This window comes from Colias eurytheme, chromosome 2, assembly GCF_061535395.1.
Source record: "Colias eurytheme isolate Ceu_HAF_F1 chromosome 2, ilColEury1 Martin Lab GWU primary, whole genome shotgun sequence".
Taxonomy (NCBI): Eukaryota; Metazoa; Arthropoda; class Insecta; order Lepidoptera; family Pieridae; genus Colias; species Colias eurytheme.
Window position 1 is genome coordinate 275,331 of NC_142981.1, and position 17,526 is coordinate 292,856.

At 40.0% G+C, this 17,526-nt stretch overlaps 1 protein-coding gene across 1 annotated transcript; it reads left to right on the forward strand.

The window, feature by feature from the left end:
- Positions 1-3,130: 3,130 nt before the first annotated feature.
- Positions 3,131-15,339, forward strand: mop (tyrosine-protein phosphatase non-receptor type protein myopic). Its single transcript, XM_090110083.1, has 21 exons — positions 3,131-3,347; positions 3,424-3,626; positions 3,768-4,090; positions 4,289-4,462; positions 4,576-4,862; positions 5,062-5,252; positions 6,741-6,885; positions 7,258-7,489; positions 7,945-8,144; positions 8,406-8,538; positions 8,912-9,118; positions 9,579-9,704; positions 9,833-9,916; positions 9,998-11,740; positions 11,885-12,348; positions 12,450-12,584; positions 12,754-12,882; positions 13,315-13,493; positions 13,834-14,033; positions 14,287-14,406; positions 14,761-15,339. The coding sequence occupies exons 1-21, from the start codon at positions 3,261-3,263 to the stop codon at positions 14,985-14,987; spliced, it is 5,589 nt and encodes a 1,862-aa protein (XP_089966209.1). The 5' UTR covers positions 3,131-3,260; the 3' UTR covers positions 14,988-15,339.
- The last annotated feature ends 2,187 nt before the right edge of the window (positions 15,340-17,526 follow it).

The window sequence follows — 17,526 nt, forward strand, 5'->3', positions numbered from 1 at the left end:
ATATGAAACGTTCACCCACGGCGTTCAACCCTGTGGTTCCACCTGATAGTGTGATTATTGTGGTGATTAAAGTATAAACAGATGTTCGAACTGGTGCGACCGGACCACCGTACTCGTGCGGTGCGATCGACTCGCCACACGATCGCACCGCACCTAGGGTTGCCAGTATTTGATTTAAGGGTTAACAGCATCAAAAATACGAGTTTTAGTTATTTTTAACGGGAGATAATTAAAACAGCAATGTTAAATAGAGAAAATTTATTTTTGGCATTTATATTTGCTGTTGGAAGAAACAGCTTTTAAAAGCTCTTCATTTTCTAAAGCGAATGTATAAAAATCTTTGCACGATAATTTAAAATTACATTTAATTAATTTGCAGCTTCGCCTTTACAGTTTCAATATTCAATCGGTTTCGGCTATCCGTCCAGGTTATTGCCGCACAAAGAAAATATTCTTTGTTTAAAATTACGATTAAATTTACGATTTTTAAAAAAACATTTAAAATATTGGAATTTTCGCGGCCGACTGAGCTAAATAAATTCGTTTAAAAAAAATAGATACACTAGATAATTTATTATGTTGCTAATATATGAAGTGATTAAAGGCGCAAATTATCCCTTTTTGAAATTTTCGATATTGTCGATAGAGGCGAAAGTATTGTAATTTTTACTGATTTTCGTTTTTATTTTTTTATATTACTAGCGGTCCGCCCCGGCTTCGCCCGTGGTACATATTTACGTTTTCTCCACATAAAAACCATCCTCGTACTTCAAGGAATATAATAAAAAAAGAATTATCGAAATCGGTTCAGCCGTTCTCGAGTTATGCGCTTACCAACACATTTTGCGATTCATATTTATATATAAGACTAGCGGTCCGCCCCGGCTTCTGAAACTTATAAGCGCTTATAAGCGCTTATAAGTTTCAAGCTTTCTTTCTGAATACGCCCGAAGTTATTAGGTTTGCGTATGTGTAAGACAAAGTGTTGCGTGTATGCGCACCTTTAGGCTGCACGGTATTTAGCAGATAAAATATGAAACGTTCACCCACGGCGTTCAACCCTGTGGTTCCACCTGATAGTGTGATTATTGTGGTGATTAAAGTATAAACAGACGTTCGAACTGGTGCGACCGGACCACCGTACTCGTGCGGTGCGATCGACTCGCCACACGATCGCACCGCACCTAGGGTTGCCAGTATTTGATTTAAGGGTTAACAGCATCAAAAATACGAGTTTTAGTTATTTTTAACGGGAGATAATTAAAACAGCAATGTTAAATAGAGAAAATTTATTTTTGGCATTTATATTTGCTGTTGGAAGAAACAGCTTTTAAAAGCTCTTCATTTTCTAAAGCGAATGTATAAAAATCTTTGCACGATAATTTAAAATTACATTTAATTAATTTGCAGCTTCGCCTTTACAGTTTCAATATTCAATCGGTTTCGGCTATCCGTCCAGGTTATTGCCGCACAAAGAAAATATTCTTTGTTTAAAATTACGATTAAATTTACGATTTTTAAAAAAACATTTAAAATATTGGAATTTTCGCGGCCGACTGAGCTAAATAAATTCGTTTAAAAAAAATAGATACACTAGATAATTTATTATGTTGCTAATATATGAAGTGATTAAAGGCGCAAATTATCCCTTTTTGAAATTTTCGATATTGTCGATAGAGGCGAAAGTATTGTAATTTTTACTGATTTTCGTTTTTATTTTTTTATATTACTAGCGGTCCGCCCCGGCTTCGCCCGTGGTACATATTTACGTTTTCTCCACATAAAAACCATCCTCGTACTTCAAGGAATATAATAAAAAAAGAATTATCGAAATCGGTTCAGCCGTTCTCGAGTTATGCGCTTACCAACACATTTTGCGATTCATTTTTATATATAAGACTAGCGGTCCGCCCCGGCTTCGCCCGTGGTACATATTTACGTTTTCTCTACATAAAAACCATCCTCGTACTTCAAGGAATATAATAAAAAAGAATTATCGAAATCGGTTCAGCCGTTCTCGAGTTATGCGCTTACCAACACATTTTGCGATTCATTTTTATATATAAAAGATATGCAGGCGTTAGTAGAAGCTCTGTTGTACCAAAAGAAACCTTGAACTGAGTTCTACATGTGACAAAAATACCACATTCTAGCCACGAAGTTATTACGAGATATAGATTTTCAAAGAATGTCAGGGTTGTCCTAGTAAACAAAATTATATAGTATATCATCTATCTATTACCAAGTTTTTGTTTATGTTTTAGTCGTTAGTTATAGTCGATATTTCAATATATTATTATAGGTAGGTACTTAATCTTAATAATTATATGTAATAAATTAACTGAACAAAAAAAATATCTTAGATTTATAAGACAATTCAATAATATCAAATTAATACAAATTAATCTCCTTTTTTGTGAATATTTCGAGCATTGATCATAGTAATCTCATTAAAAGTCAAACCGAATTCTTTGAAAATCTATTTCTCGTAATAAATTCGTGGTTAGAATGTTGTATTTTTTTCACATGTAGACCTCAGTTCAAGGCTTCTTTTGGTACAAGTACAAGTTACAGGTATTGAAAAGAAGAAAACGAAGAGAAAAGAATGGGCAAAATTATATTTAAAAGAAAGGGATTCATTCAGACATATGCAGTCATATCATAAATCTTTGTAGAGTTCTAAAATTTATATTATTAATCTTTTTTCAGTAATAGCCACGTCATCCGACGCCATCGCCATTGATGACGATCGACCGACGTCCGTTTTGTTTGGCGGTAGAACTGTGACTAAAGTTGTAATTTCTTTCTTTCTTTCTTTCTAATAAGTATAATATAGTCTATGACTAATGCGCTGTCCGGTGCGATCGCCCGTCCACACGCGCGAATTTGGTACGGTCCGCACCAAGTTCGGAAGAAAAAACCATCGAACCGACCGTACCGTCAATAATAATAATTATGTCCGGCGGACCACTGTACACATGATCGAATATGGTCCGGAGCGCACCAAGGTCACGGTGCGGTCCGTACCAAATTCGAACGTCTGTTTATACTTTTATATATGTTCTGTCACTCAGAGCAATATTCTGTCATCTGTGGTCCATTCTCCATGTCTATGGTTGTTACACACATTTGACCTCGCATTTGACACTTCTCAACAAACAATAAAAATGACAGTCTTAGATTGATAAATTAATGAAAACCCAACAATGATGAAATATTTATAGTTTATACGATATATAATTGAAAAACAATAAGTAAACATGGAGGCTGTACCAAAATTATCATTTCTTAGCTTTGAAATAAAGATCAGTCCAGAGAATACGCATTTTGGCCCTAAACTTAAACAGGTATGTTGCAAGAATAAAGCAACTAAAGTGTAAGTTCTTTCCACTTTATTTGTGTTAAAACTTGTTTTTTATACAGTATATAGCGGAGGCTTATCGAGAAGATCCTGATAGTTATGGAAATGAAATTCATCAATTGGAAGGGCTACGCTCTGCTGCAGTGCGACCTACTATTGACGCAGCGGGTCTTAAGGCTCTTAAAAAATACTTTTGTCAACTTCGAGCCATGCAAAGTCGATTTCCAATGGCTAAAGGTCAACCAGCCGCCTGTTCTTTCGCTTGGTAAGAGTAATTACATTATTAATAAATGCTAATTACATTAGCATATTATTGATTTTTTTCATTTTTATTTTGTCCTATTATAATGATTGGTTAAGTTTCTAAAAGCTTATCAAATTAGTATTGTATCCACTCAATTTGCAGGAAAGATTTGTATGCAAACATGAATTGTTCATTATCAGACATAAGATTTGAGATGGCTTGTATACTGTACAACATTGGAGCCCTGCACACACAACTGGCAGCAGCCGAGGCTCGCGCCACCGCAGACAGCTTAAAGGCAGCTTGCCAGCACTTTCAAAATGCAGCTTGGGCTTTTCAATATCTGAGAGAACAGTATCCTCAACCTTCAGGAGCTGATGTTTCATCGGAAATCCTGAATTTGTTGCAAGAAATTTGTTTTGCCCAAGCACAAGAATGTATATTGGATAAAAGCAGACAAGATACAAGAAAATCTAGTGTAATTGGTATGATTTTGAAATAAATTAATAATTTAATCACACAAAAATCTTTCAACTACACCAACACACACCTGCAACTTGAAATCTTGTCAGTTGTACACATTTAATAACACTTAACATATAAATATTAAAAATATCATTCACTTCTTTATCTTTATTTTTATAAAGCATACATTTAAATATATCATTCGAATTAAATTTCAGGTGCTGTAGCAACCCAAGTGTTACATTTTTACAAAAACTCACTGGCGATCCTAGGTCCCTCTTCAGGCACAGATAATATCCATGAGATTATAGGCACTAAGCTGTATAACATTTGGTACCGCAATCTGTCTTTTAAGGCTTCATACATTGGATGTATAGTGGCCTTGTATCAGGGTTTGTATTCATTTAACATATTTTTTTGCTACTATTAATATTAAATAATAAAATGGCTTTTATATTACTCTGTTTTCAATATTAAAAAGTTATAATTTTAACTCTACTTCAAGGTATCAATGCTGAAGAACAGCAGAAAATGGGAGAGAGAGTTGCATATTACCAACAAGCTGTTGACAAATTGAACGAAGCTCGGAAGCTAGCAAAGTACATTGAACCGGTGCAGGCCACACAGGAGGCGCTGACATTCACCAACGACATAGTGGAGGGGAAGAGAAAGGCAGCCAAGAATGAGAATGAGTTCATATATCACGAGGAAGTGCCCGAGAAGGACATGCTGACAGAGCTCAAGCCTGTGTGCTTGGTTAAGGCTGTGGCCATTAATTTTAACGACCCAGAGGTTAGTTAATTGCTAGCAGCACGCTGTTGGTATTGCTGTTGCTTATAATTATCTTCAAAGCGCTATATACTATATAATAAAAGGTGGAGCTTTTTTTGTTTATTTTCTAATTTGAAATGTAAATAAGTTTTGTTTTGTCACATTGTTATCATAATAATGATTATGGAATCATGTTATATTGTTTTGATTATCTTTCTAGGTGTCAGGACAGGATATATTCTCGCGGTTGGTGCCCATGGGAGCTCATGAAGCCTCGTCTCTATATTCAGAGGAGAAAGCGAAGCTGCTGCGGCACGTGGTCAGCCAAGTGGAGGCCAAGAATGTGGAGCTCACAGAGTTCATGTCTTCCTTGCAACTGGACCAACTGGACATACTGGACACAGAACAGAAGTAAGTTTTATAACTGTTTTATTGCTTCTTTTTTGAATAAGCTAATCGTCGTGTCAGCCGTGGGACGTCCACTGCTGAACAAAGGCCTCCCTCAAGGTTTTCCACCACGTTCGGTCCCCGGCGGCCTGCTAAGCTAATAGTCTGAAATTTTTTATAGCCATTGCAAGTTTTTACCCAATTAAAATTAGTGTCTGACTAATTTATAGAACATTTAATTTTTGTGAGATGAATAACTGTTTATTTTTAAATTTTAATTGAATAATATTGATTCTAGTGATTGATGACACATTGTCTTGCTTTTTTTCTTTATGTTAGAAAGTCCTTATCTCATTATGATTCACTCTTATCAGTAGATATGTGTCATCAGTTATCAGTTATTGACTTGGTTTTGTTTACAAAACAGACAAAAATACTATGAATGTGTATTTTCCAAAATAAATAAATACTAAACTACAATATATAAAATGATAAACAAATTTGAGTTAAATTTAAATTTGTTTTAGTGGTAGATAGCTACATTATAAACAACATTTTGGTCCGGGAGCCAGCAGCAGATTTTATGACCAAGTTCCTCTCAAGCGGTAATTAGTAAAATGCATCAAAGTATAGTATTATGAAGCCTCGTGAACGTCAGCTGGAGCTCGGTTGGGGGGAAGAGCGGTTGTAGCCTCCCATATCAGCTGACGGTTTTTCCACCAAGATACAGCCAGCTGACATATATATTTATCCACAGTTACATATAAGCTATCATCAGGTAAATTTTTGTTTGAGAGGAAATAACGGAAAATAAATTTTTCTTTAAATTTAACTTTCATGTTCGAGACACCAGTTGACGTATAATACACCATGTTGTAACCAGCTGACTATTTTTTTTCGTTGAGATATTGGGTTAGCTACAATTTGACAAATTTTTAGCTGAGAGGAAATGAATGAATGAATGTATTTTTTTTCCTATGTGCGTGGGAGGCTACAACCGCTCACCCCCCCAACCGAGCGCCAGCTGACGTTCACGAGGCTTTATAATACTATACTCTCATGCGTCTGACGAATTATCTCTTGAGAGGAAATAGTTAACCAAATTTGCACCTGGCTCCCTAACCATTATACATTGTAAAAAACTATGCTGAACCAATTGTTAAAAAGAAAATACATACAGTATTTCCATAAAAATCTCTACATAGTAGTATATAAAATTCTTCTGTCACAATGTTATTTACTATACTCCTCCGAAATGGCTGGACCGATTCTTATGAAATTTTGTGTGTCTATTGGGTAGATCTGAGAATCGGCCTCAATCTATTTTTCATGCCCTTAATCTAATCACTCAGGGGTCAGCTAAAACCAAGACAACTATCTTCTATGTGTTGGTTTTATTCAGTTGAAACATTTATTCTCTAATTCCCTTTTGCACGCCTCATAAGCGAAGCGTTGAGGTGGGTACTACTGTCACTTCGCGCAAAACATCTGATTTTTCAAACTTAATTTTAGAATACCACAAGAGATCGTAGACCGGTGTGCAGCAATGAACGCCAAGACCGAGATGATCACCACCCTGGTGGACTCCATGAACAGCCTCGCTGAAGTTATCAGCGACGTGGAGCACGCTCTCACAGAAATTAAGGCTGATATACAGGTATAAGTTTGGGAAAGTTGAATCACATTGGATCAAATTTTTTTTTTATGAATCGGATCATTGAAAAATAGTGGTTTTCCTTGATAAATTCAAAATATTATTTCAGGCCTCCTGCATAGATATAATTTTTTTTTCTTTCCATAAAATTAATTTAATTTTAATGTCACTGAACCATCACACATTTGTTCAATTCTATTTTCTATTTTGCCGTTTCTATTTTTGATATACCCGTAGGTCTCGCCACACTTGACTAATTTCAAATAGTGGTTATAATACACGGAACAACCGACCTTTCCGTCGCGGAAGATGCGCAACGGAATCCACTCAACCCCTGTATATGTATGTTATTTAATGTTTGGTGTGTGGCGGCAGGAGGAGCGGCAGCTGGAGCGCGAGCACGAGCGGCGCGTGGGCGGGCGCGGCCCCTCGCTGGTGCAGACGGAGCTGGCCCGCGAGCTGCACAAGTACTGCGAGGCGCACGCGCGCACGGCCGACAGCAACCTCGTGCTGCACAAGGCGGTCGCGCTGCACGTGGCCAACCTGCGCCTGCTGGCCCAGCCGCTCGACCGCCTGCAGCAAGCCGTGCCCAGCCTCGACGGCATCGGTGCGGAACGCAACCTTGCTTTAATTCATTTAATGTTCAAATTTAATGTTCATGCTTATTTATTCATTTTGTTACGTTGTTCAGATCAGAAGGTTGCGTGTTCAAATCACGTCGGGGTCACCAATTTAGTGTAGCTGTGTGTAGGGAGATGAAATTAAAGATAGCGGCCAATTAAATTTTATATTTCTTCTAAATTACACAAAAATATACTATATAATTTTATTAACTACAATACGTGGGTCGGTGGCGAGAGTTACGGGACAACTGGGGAGCGACGCTATGTGACTGTGCGACGCGGCCGAAAATCCTGCGTCAGCACAGCACCTACAGTTTCAATTATCCATAAATAAGTTAATTATTTTCTAGTGATTACTTCAATAAATTGATTTTTAAATAAAATACTGTGAGCTGTCAAAAGGCATTATGAACTCACATCATGTTGGGTGTGTGCGCAGAGGGGCTGGACCTTGGCACGATGGCGGAGATGCGGCGCGTGGTGGGCAAGGCGCGCGAGATGCAGCAGCAGCGGGCCGCGCTGCTGGCCGAGCTGCGCGGCGCGCTGGCCGCCGATGACGTCACCGCCAAGCTGCTGGCCGACCCCGCGCAGCCGCACGACGAGCTGTTCCGTCAGCAGCTCGAGCAGCACACGCCCAAGGTGATATTTCTCACGTGAACGCATTCCCGCGCACTTCATGCATTCACACAAACTCGCACGTATTCACACGCATTCGTACGCACTGATACGCTTTCATACGCGCTCACACATGTAACACAATCATAAACATGATTACATAATCACATGTATATACACGCACTTATACCGATTTTTACACACATTATTTTGTTTTATGCGTTAAATTTGAAAATGAATTATGTTGTACGCATAAAAAAATTCAATTTATTTTTTTATGCACAGGTGAAGATAATAGAGCAGAACCTGTCGGCGCAGGAGAACATAATCAACCGGCTGACGTCGCTGTACGCCGCGTACGGGGACTCGCGGCGCCTGCTCGCCGACGTGCTGCGCAAGCGAGACGCCATGATCAACGGTGAGACACGCACACACACACGCACACACGCACAATGATTCATGGTTATTGGTTATATTGACTGACTGGTTGGCTTGGTTGGTAGTGGTTCTGCCTTCCACGCCAAAGGTCGTGGGTTCGATTCCCACAAGGGGCAAATATTTGTGTGATGAACATAGATGTTTGCTCTGTGTCTGGGTGTTAATTATCTATAAGTATTTATTTAAAATTATATATGTATGTTTATCAGCCATCTGGTTTCCATAACACAAGCGAAAGCTTAGTATGAGATTGTGCCGTGTGTGAAAAATTGTCCTGAAATATTTATTTATTTATTGTTATGTTTTTTGTTGGTTTTTGTCCTCTGAAAATGAATTTGTTGTGTGTCTCTTAGCGCTGATCACGTCGTACGACAGCTGGGGCGAGCTGGTGGGCAAGTGCCGCAAGGGGCTGGAGTTCTACCGCAAGCTGCAGCACAACCTGAGTGGATTGCGGGCGCGCCTGCGGGCCACGCGGCACGTGCAGCGCGACGAGCGGCAGCTGGCCGACCCCGCGCCCGCCGCACCTGCCGCACCGCCCGCACCTGCCGCACCCCCCACAGGTGCACACGGCCATAAGTGAAACTTCTTTGGCAACGTTCAAAGATATAAATTTATGGTCACGTGAAACTTCTTTGGCAACATTCAAAGATATAAATTTATAGTGGCTGAATTGGTCAAGCGTCCGCCCCGGATTGGCGTGAAGAGGTGCAGGTTCGAGTCCCGCCTCGTGATCGAATTTTTTCTATTCTTTATAAATTTATATTTATAAAGCATTTGAATACCATAAAAACAAAAAAAAAAATATTCAATTCAAAATTCAAAGATACCAAAATCGTCGCCTTGCTCCATGACGTGATGGTATTGCCATGACATGACCTTGAAATTTTACTCTCAACGCACTAAAGAAGTTTCATCCCAAAAATAAAACGATAAATTCATTTACTTGTGGACCATTGATAAAAAAAGATCCAATTCTCGAATATAACGAATGATAAAAAACGGATATAATTCTTCTTTTAGATGCCGTTTTAACGAGTAAAGTCGGCCCCGCGCCTATCGGTGCGACGCCCGGCGCTGCTCCCAAGCTGAAGGACTACCTGCCATACATGAAGAACAGAACTCTGGCCAGAAACATGCCACCGCAAGGTAAACTTCACACGTCACGTATTTTAAAATATAACCTATACAATAATTATTTTAATTAAAAAAAAAAGTCAAATTTCAACTACACAATTTCGTTTTAAGAAATGAAATAAAAACCAATTTTTTTTCAGCCCCCTTGGAAGTTCAACCAGAATCATCTTACCCAGACCCGATTTACCCCACGTCCATCCGACCCAACCCCGTCGGCTCTGAAGGTAAAATACATGAACTTATAAAATTAACTCAGTCATTAATAATTATTAACAATATAAAATAACTGTTGTTTAATTTTTCAGCCACCGATGTCGCGCAGCCAAATTTACCTGACGGCGTTACACCTAATATGTCTTATATGCGCTATCCGCCCTCCTACATGCCGAGCGAAAATGACCCTTATGCTGCTGCTAAATACGGGTACAGCGCTCCTAAAGGATTTAACAAACCCGAGGAGGCGCAGAATTACAATTACGCAGCGTATTCACAGCCACAGTTTCCGACGTCGATGCCGGAACAACAAAGCTATGCCAGCCCGTACCAAGCCGCACCTCAAAGTGCCAATCCCATGACAGATTCACAGAATGCCGCCATGTATAACTCGGGCCAATCGAATGTGCCAGAAACTCCATATGCATCCTCATACACCCCGTACATGAGTCAGGTCAGCTCGGCCACCGATATGACGTCGTATCACCATAATCAAGACTTGAGTGCCAATTTTTCTCAAATGCACGTCTCTGCGCCAAAATCGGAAGCGATGGGCAACTTCAGTGGCGAATATTCGCAAACGTACTTCAGCGTGCACTACCCGCCCACCTCCTCCAACGTGGCCACCTACAGCAGCGCCGTGCAGAACAATAACACGAACAGCACCACCCAGCTGTCTACGGATTACAGCGTGAACTATCCCTACACACCTGAAGGCAACCAATACGGCCAAAGTGTTCCCAATCAACCCACTTCCGCACAAGATGTGCCGAATCAATATCCAAATTATTCTCAAGCTCAGCAAAATCCGAGCGGACCGCCGTCCGTGTCTGCCCCCGCTCCGAACGCTTATCAACCGTATCAAAATGTCCCGAACGCTTCCAACGTCTACTCGCCGACGTCTGATTTCAATTATGGGAACAGTTTCACCAACACCTCCAACACTAACACGTACGCATCTTCTAATGTCCCAAACTCAAATATGAACGCGCCCACTTCGATGCCCTATCAAAATGTAAACACGTCCGTCTCGATACCGAATGTTTCGAATCCCTACAGCGTGAACCAGCAGTACGCCTTCACCGCCGGTTACGATAACGTGTCCCAAGGCTACGTGTACACCAACGCCGACAATTCCGGCACGTCCACGACTAACGCCAGCACCACCGCTTTCAGCACTGGCCAGGCTTACATGCCGACCGACTCTGCAAATTATATTAATCCTGCCCTCGCTCAAATCGACGCCTTCGATAAGCCGATAAAGTCGCACGCTAAAGGAGAAGCTCTATCCGCGATGCCGATCTCGAGCTACCAAAGCTACACGAACGTTCCCGTAAACTATATGCAGCCCGAACAGACGGTCCAACCTGCAATATCGCAACCGACCGCCTTCAACGAACAAAACAACCTGAGCTACGGACAAACTTATCAGAATCATCCGGGCTACACTTACAACGCGTGCACGGGAAACTACGATTACAGTTACGGATCACAAAATACCTTCAACAACTTCGACCAGCAACAACAACAACAACAGACCGTCGACCCGCAGGCGATGAATCAGAATCAGCAAAATGTGTACACGAGCGCCGGGGCTCACGGAACGGTTCAGTCCCCGTCGGAAGCTCCGCAACAGGCGCCGCTTGCCCAACAGAACTCCGACCAAAGCCAGCAGCAAACCTACTACAACTCCCCGTACGGCTATCAGACGGTCACCAACCAGTCGGACGTGTGCGTGTCTGCGGGCACCAACTACGGCGCCAACCTCAACCAGTCCACCTACATGCAGTCGGGCGTCGCGCACGACACTAGCGTCACTTACTCGGGCAACGAAGGTAAGGGCCATTTACTTGATTGATCCACTCGACTAACCGATACTATGTACTTGTATATATCTATATACATATTTTATGTTTGTGCCCTAAACATATAATAAATGAATAAGAAAAATGACTGCATTTTATTTCTTCCTCTTCCAGTGTCCATGTCCAAAGAGAATTCTAACGAAACGACATCTCATTCGCAAATCATTGAACCGACAAGTCCACCCTCACAAGTTGAACCTTCGCAAACGGTCCGAGACCCTCCGGAACCAGCACCTAAAGTGGAAGAGGCGAAAGAACCGACCGCTTTCGATCTGCTGTCAGATATCGACTTCTCTGTTGAACAAACGCCACTGACGCCAGAAATAAAGGTGCCGCCGGTGTCTGAGAAGGCTGTTGTAAAATCTACGGTTATCCGCAGAGAAGTAGTCAAACCGCAACCTAAAGAAGAGGTTATAGAACGACCTCCCAAAAGAGATATTTTTTCTGACCCCAGCTTGATAAATCAATTCACACAGGAGGTGAAAAACTTACAAAAATTGACTGATTCCCTAACAAATACTTCATCTAGTGATGTAAATGTTTTAGAGGCCAAATGGAAAAGTTTACAGGAATTACAAGTAAGTTTAACTTTTATTTGAAAATGGTATAAAATTCAAAATTTTATTTTATCTGAAAATAGTCATGTTATGCACAAACTATCAACAACTGCACATTTCAGGCCCAAGAGGAAAAAAACCGATCGATGAGGATAGCTATGAAGCGATCTCGTATGGATGACGTAATGCCCTATGACGACACTAGACTGACCCTCAAGTCTGATCCTGATGCCTATATAAACGCCTCTTATTATAAGGTAACATTAATACATTTTAACCCATTGACCACCGTAAGCCCCGATCGGGCCACGACACAATAGATTATCTATTGTGTCTGTGATTCCGAGGACTGATGGATTAATGGTTGAAGTGGCGAATATAGTATGAACATAAGGATGTATTATAATTAAGTTTTATTATTTATAGCAATTGACGTCATGGTGTATGCCTCTAGTGATCTCGAAATGCCCCGACGAGTCCGAAATGGAAATCTTCTGGAAAGCCATGTTCGAGAACGATGTCAGCTGCATTGTTTGTTTACAAACTGAAATTGAAGTAAGTGATCTTCTTTTTTAAAAATTGATTGCATCATCTGTTTGTTCGCGATAAACTCGGAAACTAGTGCCCCGCTATACTGTTTTCAGTATAGCGGGGTTTGCGAGAAAGGTTTTAATTAATGTATTATAATTTGCTTAAGTTTTAGACATCACGGGCGAAGCTGCGGGTGAAATGCTAGTTATATAGATAAAATCAATCAAATATGTCTTACCTTTTTATACGTAGCAACTGAGATCCGGCTCTAAGGACCAATGTCCTTCGAGCTGGATCTATACTAGTGACCTGTGTCCTGTGTGACCTGTGTGTGTAGTATGTCGGACGGACGGACATTCGTATTAGATGAGTTTTGTGCTTTTCTCTATATTATTTAATGACTTGCTTATCGAACTTTGAGTTAGATATTATAATTGATAAACATTGCGCGTTCAGATGCAGGGTGCGGCATATTGGCCGACAGCGGTGGGACAGACCCTAGTGGTGGGAAACACGCGCGTGTCGCTGGGTGCCGCGCGCACGTGCGGCCACTGGACCGAGCGCACGCTGCACCTCGCGTGCGGGGGCACCCAGCGCACGGTTACACACTACCAGATTAACGTGTTCCCGGACAAGTGAGTCAATTATCATTGTAACATTTGTTTTATTAATTGCTTGCTCTGCCATAATAAAAATAAATGCATGCGTAAAAAGTATACATGTCAGAAATGAAACTTCTTTGCTTATATTATATGGTATGGCTACGTTATCAGTCTCTCTCAATCGATTTCTATCGGTAATATAATTATTATTGCGTTTCATCCGTAAAATTTTACCCTAATCCGCCTGAAGAAGGTTCACTTCAGAAATAAATTACGATTACGTAAAATATTACATTCAACATTCTTGTGAAACCATTAAGACTATGATTATTATGGTGATTCGTTATTAAGATTGTTTTAAACGTTTCTACAGAGTGGTGTGCTCGCCGCTAGTTCTCCTGTGCGACGCAGTGTGGCGACAGAGCGGCGCGGGTTTGGTGGGCGCCAGTGGCGGCACAGCTGCGGGGCGCACAGTGTGTGTGCAGTGCAGCGCGGGCGCAGGTCGTAGTGCACTAGTGGCACTGCTACTGGCTGCCATGTGTCAGCTGCGCGCGGGACACATACAACTATGTGGTGAGGCTAATCAGGAAGATCTTTCCATTAATCGATATAATTTGACGGACAACAACTGACAACGATAACAACGAAACTGCTATATCCCACGGATTGTGATATTATAACAGTTTCACTTCCATACAAGATCAAGAAATACTTAAAATTGTAAACAGTACAGTTACTTTTCTACAGTTTACAATCTCGCGAGACACATTATAATCTAACAGTATTTGTAGTTTTACGACATATTTATTGTGTGTATGTGTCGCAGAGGTGTTGGAGCAAGGTGCGGGCTGGCTGGTGTCGGGGCGACGCGGTGCGGTGACGGTGCGCACGCTGCCCGACCTCGCACGGGCGCTGCTCTACTACGCGCAGGGAGTGCTCTGCTCCGGTAACTATTACTATTACATGTTGAAAGCTCTCTTATTTATTATCTTTTAATTGTTTATAGCTTTTTATCACTTCTGTTGCCCCAATTTTTGCAATGTATGTCATTGTTATAAATCATGAATAAGATTGGACCGAATTAGGACCCTTGGGAGACTCCTCGTCACATATATTTTTTGCATTTTTAAGCATCCGTTAAACGATTTTTTTTTCTTAACGGAAATAATTTTATAGTTGTATTAAGTAAATTCATAGTCTCTTTTACAATCTTACGTTTCGAATGACATTAGAATTTATTATTGACATTATCAAATGCATGACGCTATTCTACTCTACTAAAAAACAATGTTTACATCAGGTACAACGATGTTCAACGGCGAAGCGGTATCCGTCCCCAGCGGTGCGGCAGTACTACCCCCCGCCCCGACCCCCGGGCCCGCTCCCCCCATGGGACAGGGGGGAGCGAGGGGCAAGTTCAGCCGCGAGTCGTTTGAAGAGATGCGACAAGCTCCTGGCCTTAAAAGCGGCGACATGAAAGACCCCCTCAACTTCCTCGACCCCCTCTGGAGCCTTAAAAAGAAATAACAACCCTAGATATGATCAAAACATTAAGCAAATAAATATTGGAATCAAATATAATCCACATCAAATTATAAATCTATTTATGTTTTAAGTTAAAATATATGAGTAGATATTTTAGGAAAATTCGCTATTTTTAATTTAATCATTCTTTTATCCAATAATGATTATGATTGATGATAGACATTCCTTCAATGAAATGATTGTAATGTAATTGGTAAGTTATAAGGTAATAAGATAGCGTTAGCATCTATCGATGGTTATGTAACTCCTTACGTTATGGCCGATAAGCAAATTTTGTGTGGCCTCAGACTGCGAATGGTATTATTGTACTTTAATAAATACATATTTAATTCAATTGCCGTTTTATTTATTCTCCCTTTGATTCATTCACATACCGTGGACGTTCGTAGGAAGTCTAAATATTGAGAAGTTTGAAACTATCAATTCCGTACAGGGTAAAATAATATACCTACGTGTAATAATTACAATGATAGTACATAACAGTATGGTGATGACAAAAAGAAAAAAATGGTTGCCTGTAAAGTCGGTTTTACGGGCGAAGATTTTACGTGACAACGTCTTTTTCTCGGTAGAATATTTATGTGCTGCGCGCGCGGCAGACCGCGGGCCTCTCTCTCGTTCGGTGACTCATCGTTACGTTACCGAGCGTTACACTTTTTCATAAGTGACTCCCAGTCGCAACCTAATTTAAGACGTTGTCACGTCAAAATGTCGGTCAGAACGATGCAGCTGGTACTGTCGTATTTTTGAAACGTGTCGAATAAATAAGTTTTTTCAAGCACTTTGCCCCCTACTAGAAGTATGGCAAGTATAATAATAGGCACATTTTATCAAATATTTTCAAAAATCCAAATGCAATATTGGTACAAATCGTTTGGCGAAACAAAAATTTGCTGATTTTCGACTGTATGGCGACCATTTGGAACCGCCCGAAAAGTATGGCATGGCGATTTTCGTAAATGGCTGCCCGACGATGATTAACTGTGCAAAAAATAGACTGGTACCACAGCTGGTACCTAGTACCAATTATGGTTGAATATGTATAATACTTGTATAATATTCTTTCGTCACACACATCTATCACACACGACACACGTGACACATGCATACAGGCGTGAATGATAAAAAAAAAGTAAATAAAATCATCTCGCAGTAAAAAAAAGTATTTAAAACCAAAAATCCACAAGGTTTTACTTATAAAAAAAATCTGAGCAAGTATATAGATTTACTTGACTGACTAATAAAATATGAGCATCGCAAAACTGTTCATTTTAATTAAATACTTATCGAGTTTTTCCTTTTATAATCGTAATGCTTCTGTATGAATCATCACTACATAGCATAAAACAAAGTCGCTTTCTCTGTCCCTATGTCCCTTTGTACGCTTAAATCTTTGAAACTACGCAACGGATTTTGATGCGGTTTTTTTTTATAGATAGAGTGATTCAAGAGGAAGGTTTATATTTATAATAACATCCATTAAATAGTGGAGAAGTACTGTTATTTTTGAGGTTTCTAATGTGATGTCGTAAATAATTACATTTTTTCCGCTTACATTGCAAACGCAGGCTGAACACAGATTTAAAAATTGCGGGACGTAGCGTTTGCGGCGGTACCGGCCGGCCGCCCGGCTATACCTATATTTTATACCCGTGCGAAGCCGGAGTGGGCCGCTATGTTTTTATATATGTTCACAGTTTTTCTGTAGTGTATTTAGTATCAGCATTGCACCCGTGCAAAGCCGGGGCGGGTCGCTAGTATCAGAATAAAAATATCCTTGTAACAACAGCTATCTGTCAGTGAAATTCCCGTCAAAATCAGTCCAGCCTTTCCAGAGATTAGTCGGAACAAATAGACAGACAGACATAAATTGTACAAATTATTATTTTGATATTTGTACCGCGTATAGTTACATCCATGCACCTTTAGTAAAAAGCGGTTATATTAATATTAAAAACAGACACTCCAATTTTATTATTGGTATAGATTTAAGCACAGGATTTAAGATTATTGTCTAAACGATGAAAAGAGAATACTTATCAGGAATACTAAAAGCTAAATGCATACCTACCTAATACAATTTATTTTGTGTGCCTCGCATCCTAAATTCTGGCCAATACCTACGTTCTGTTTTCCGTGTCATTGAAAACATAGGCAGGCCGCAGGTCTTCTTTATTCATTTTACTACTATTTATAGTTTATACTAAAACCAATAAAAAAGTGAAAAGTTAAATCTGAATTTGAAAGGTTTTGTCTTATTTCGTTAGTTCAAATTATAAATGTTAGGCCGGGAGATACTGACACATCACACAGACAGTGAGATAGGGTTAAATTGACTTATAAATTAGGTAATTTGCTATATCAAAATATGCACTTGATACATGCGTCAAGCATGTACGCGTGACTCGAATTCGAAAGTGTATTATTATTTGTGTGTCTTTTACGGTACATTTTATTCTAAAACCGAAAACGAGTTTCCGTTTACACTAAAACATCACGAAAGAATGAATTAAAGAATAGG

What these genes read in the sequence shown, in the direction of transcription:
- mop (XM_090110083.1), top strand. Translation starts at nt 3,261, where the DNA reads ATGGAGGCTGTACCAAAATTATCATTTCTTAGCTTTGAAATAAAGATC. An exon ending in TATAGTGGCCTTGTATCAGG is followed by an intron (nt 4,463 to 4,575) that starts GTTTGTATTCAT and finishes CTCTACTTCAAG; the next exon opens with GTATCAATGCTGAAGAACAG. An exon ending in TTAATTTTAACGACCCAGAG is followed by an intron (nt 4,863 to 5,061) that starts GTTAGTTAATTG and finishes TTATCTTTCTAG; the next exon opens with GTGTCAGGACAGGATATATT.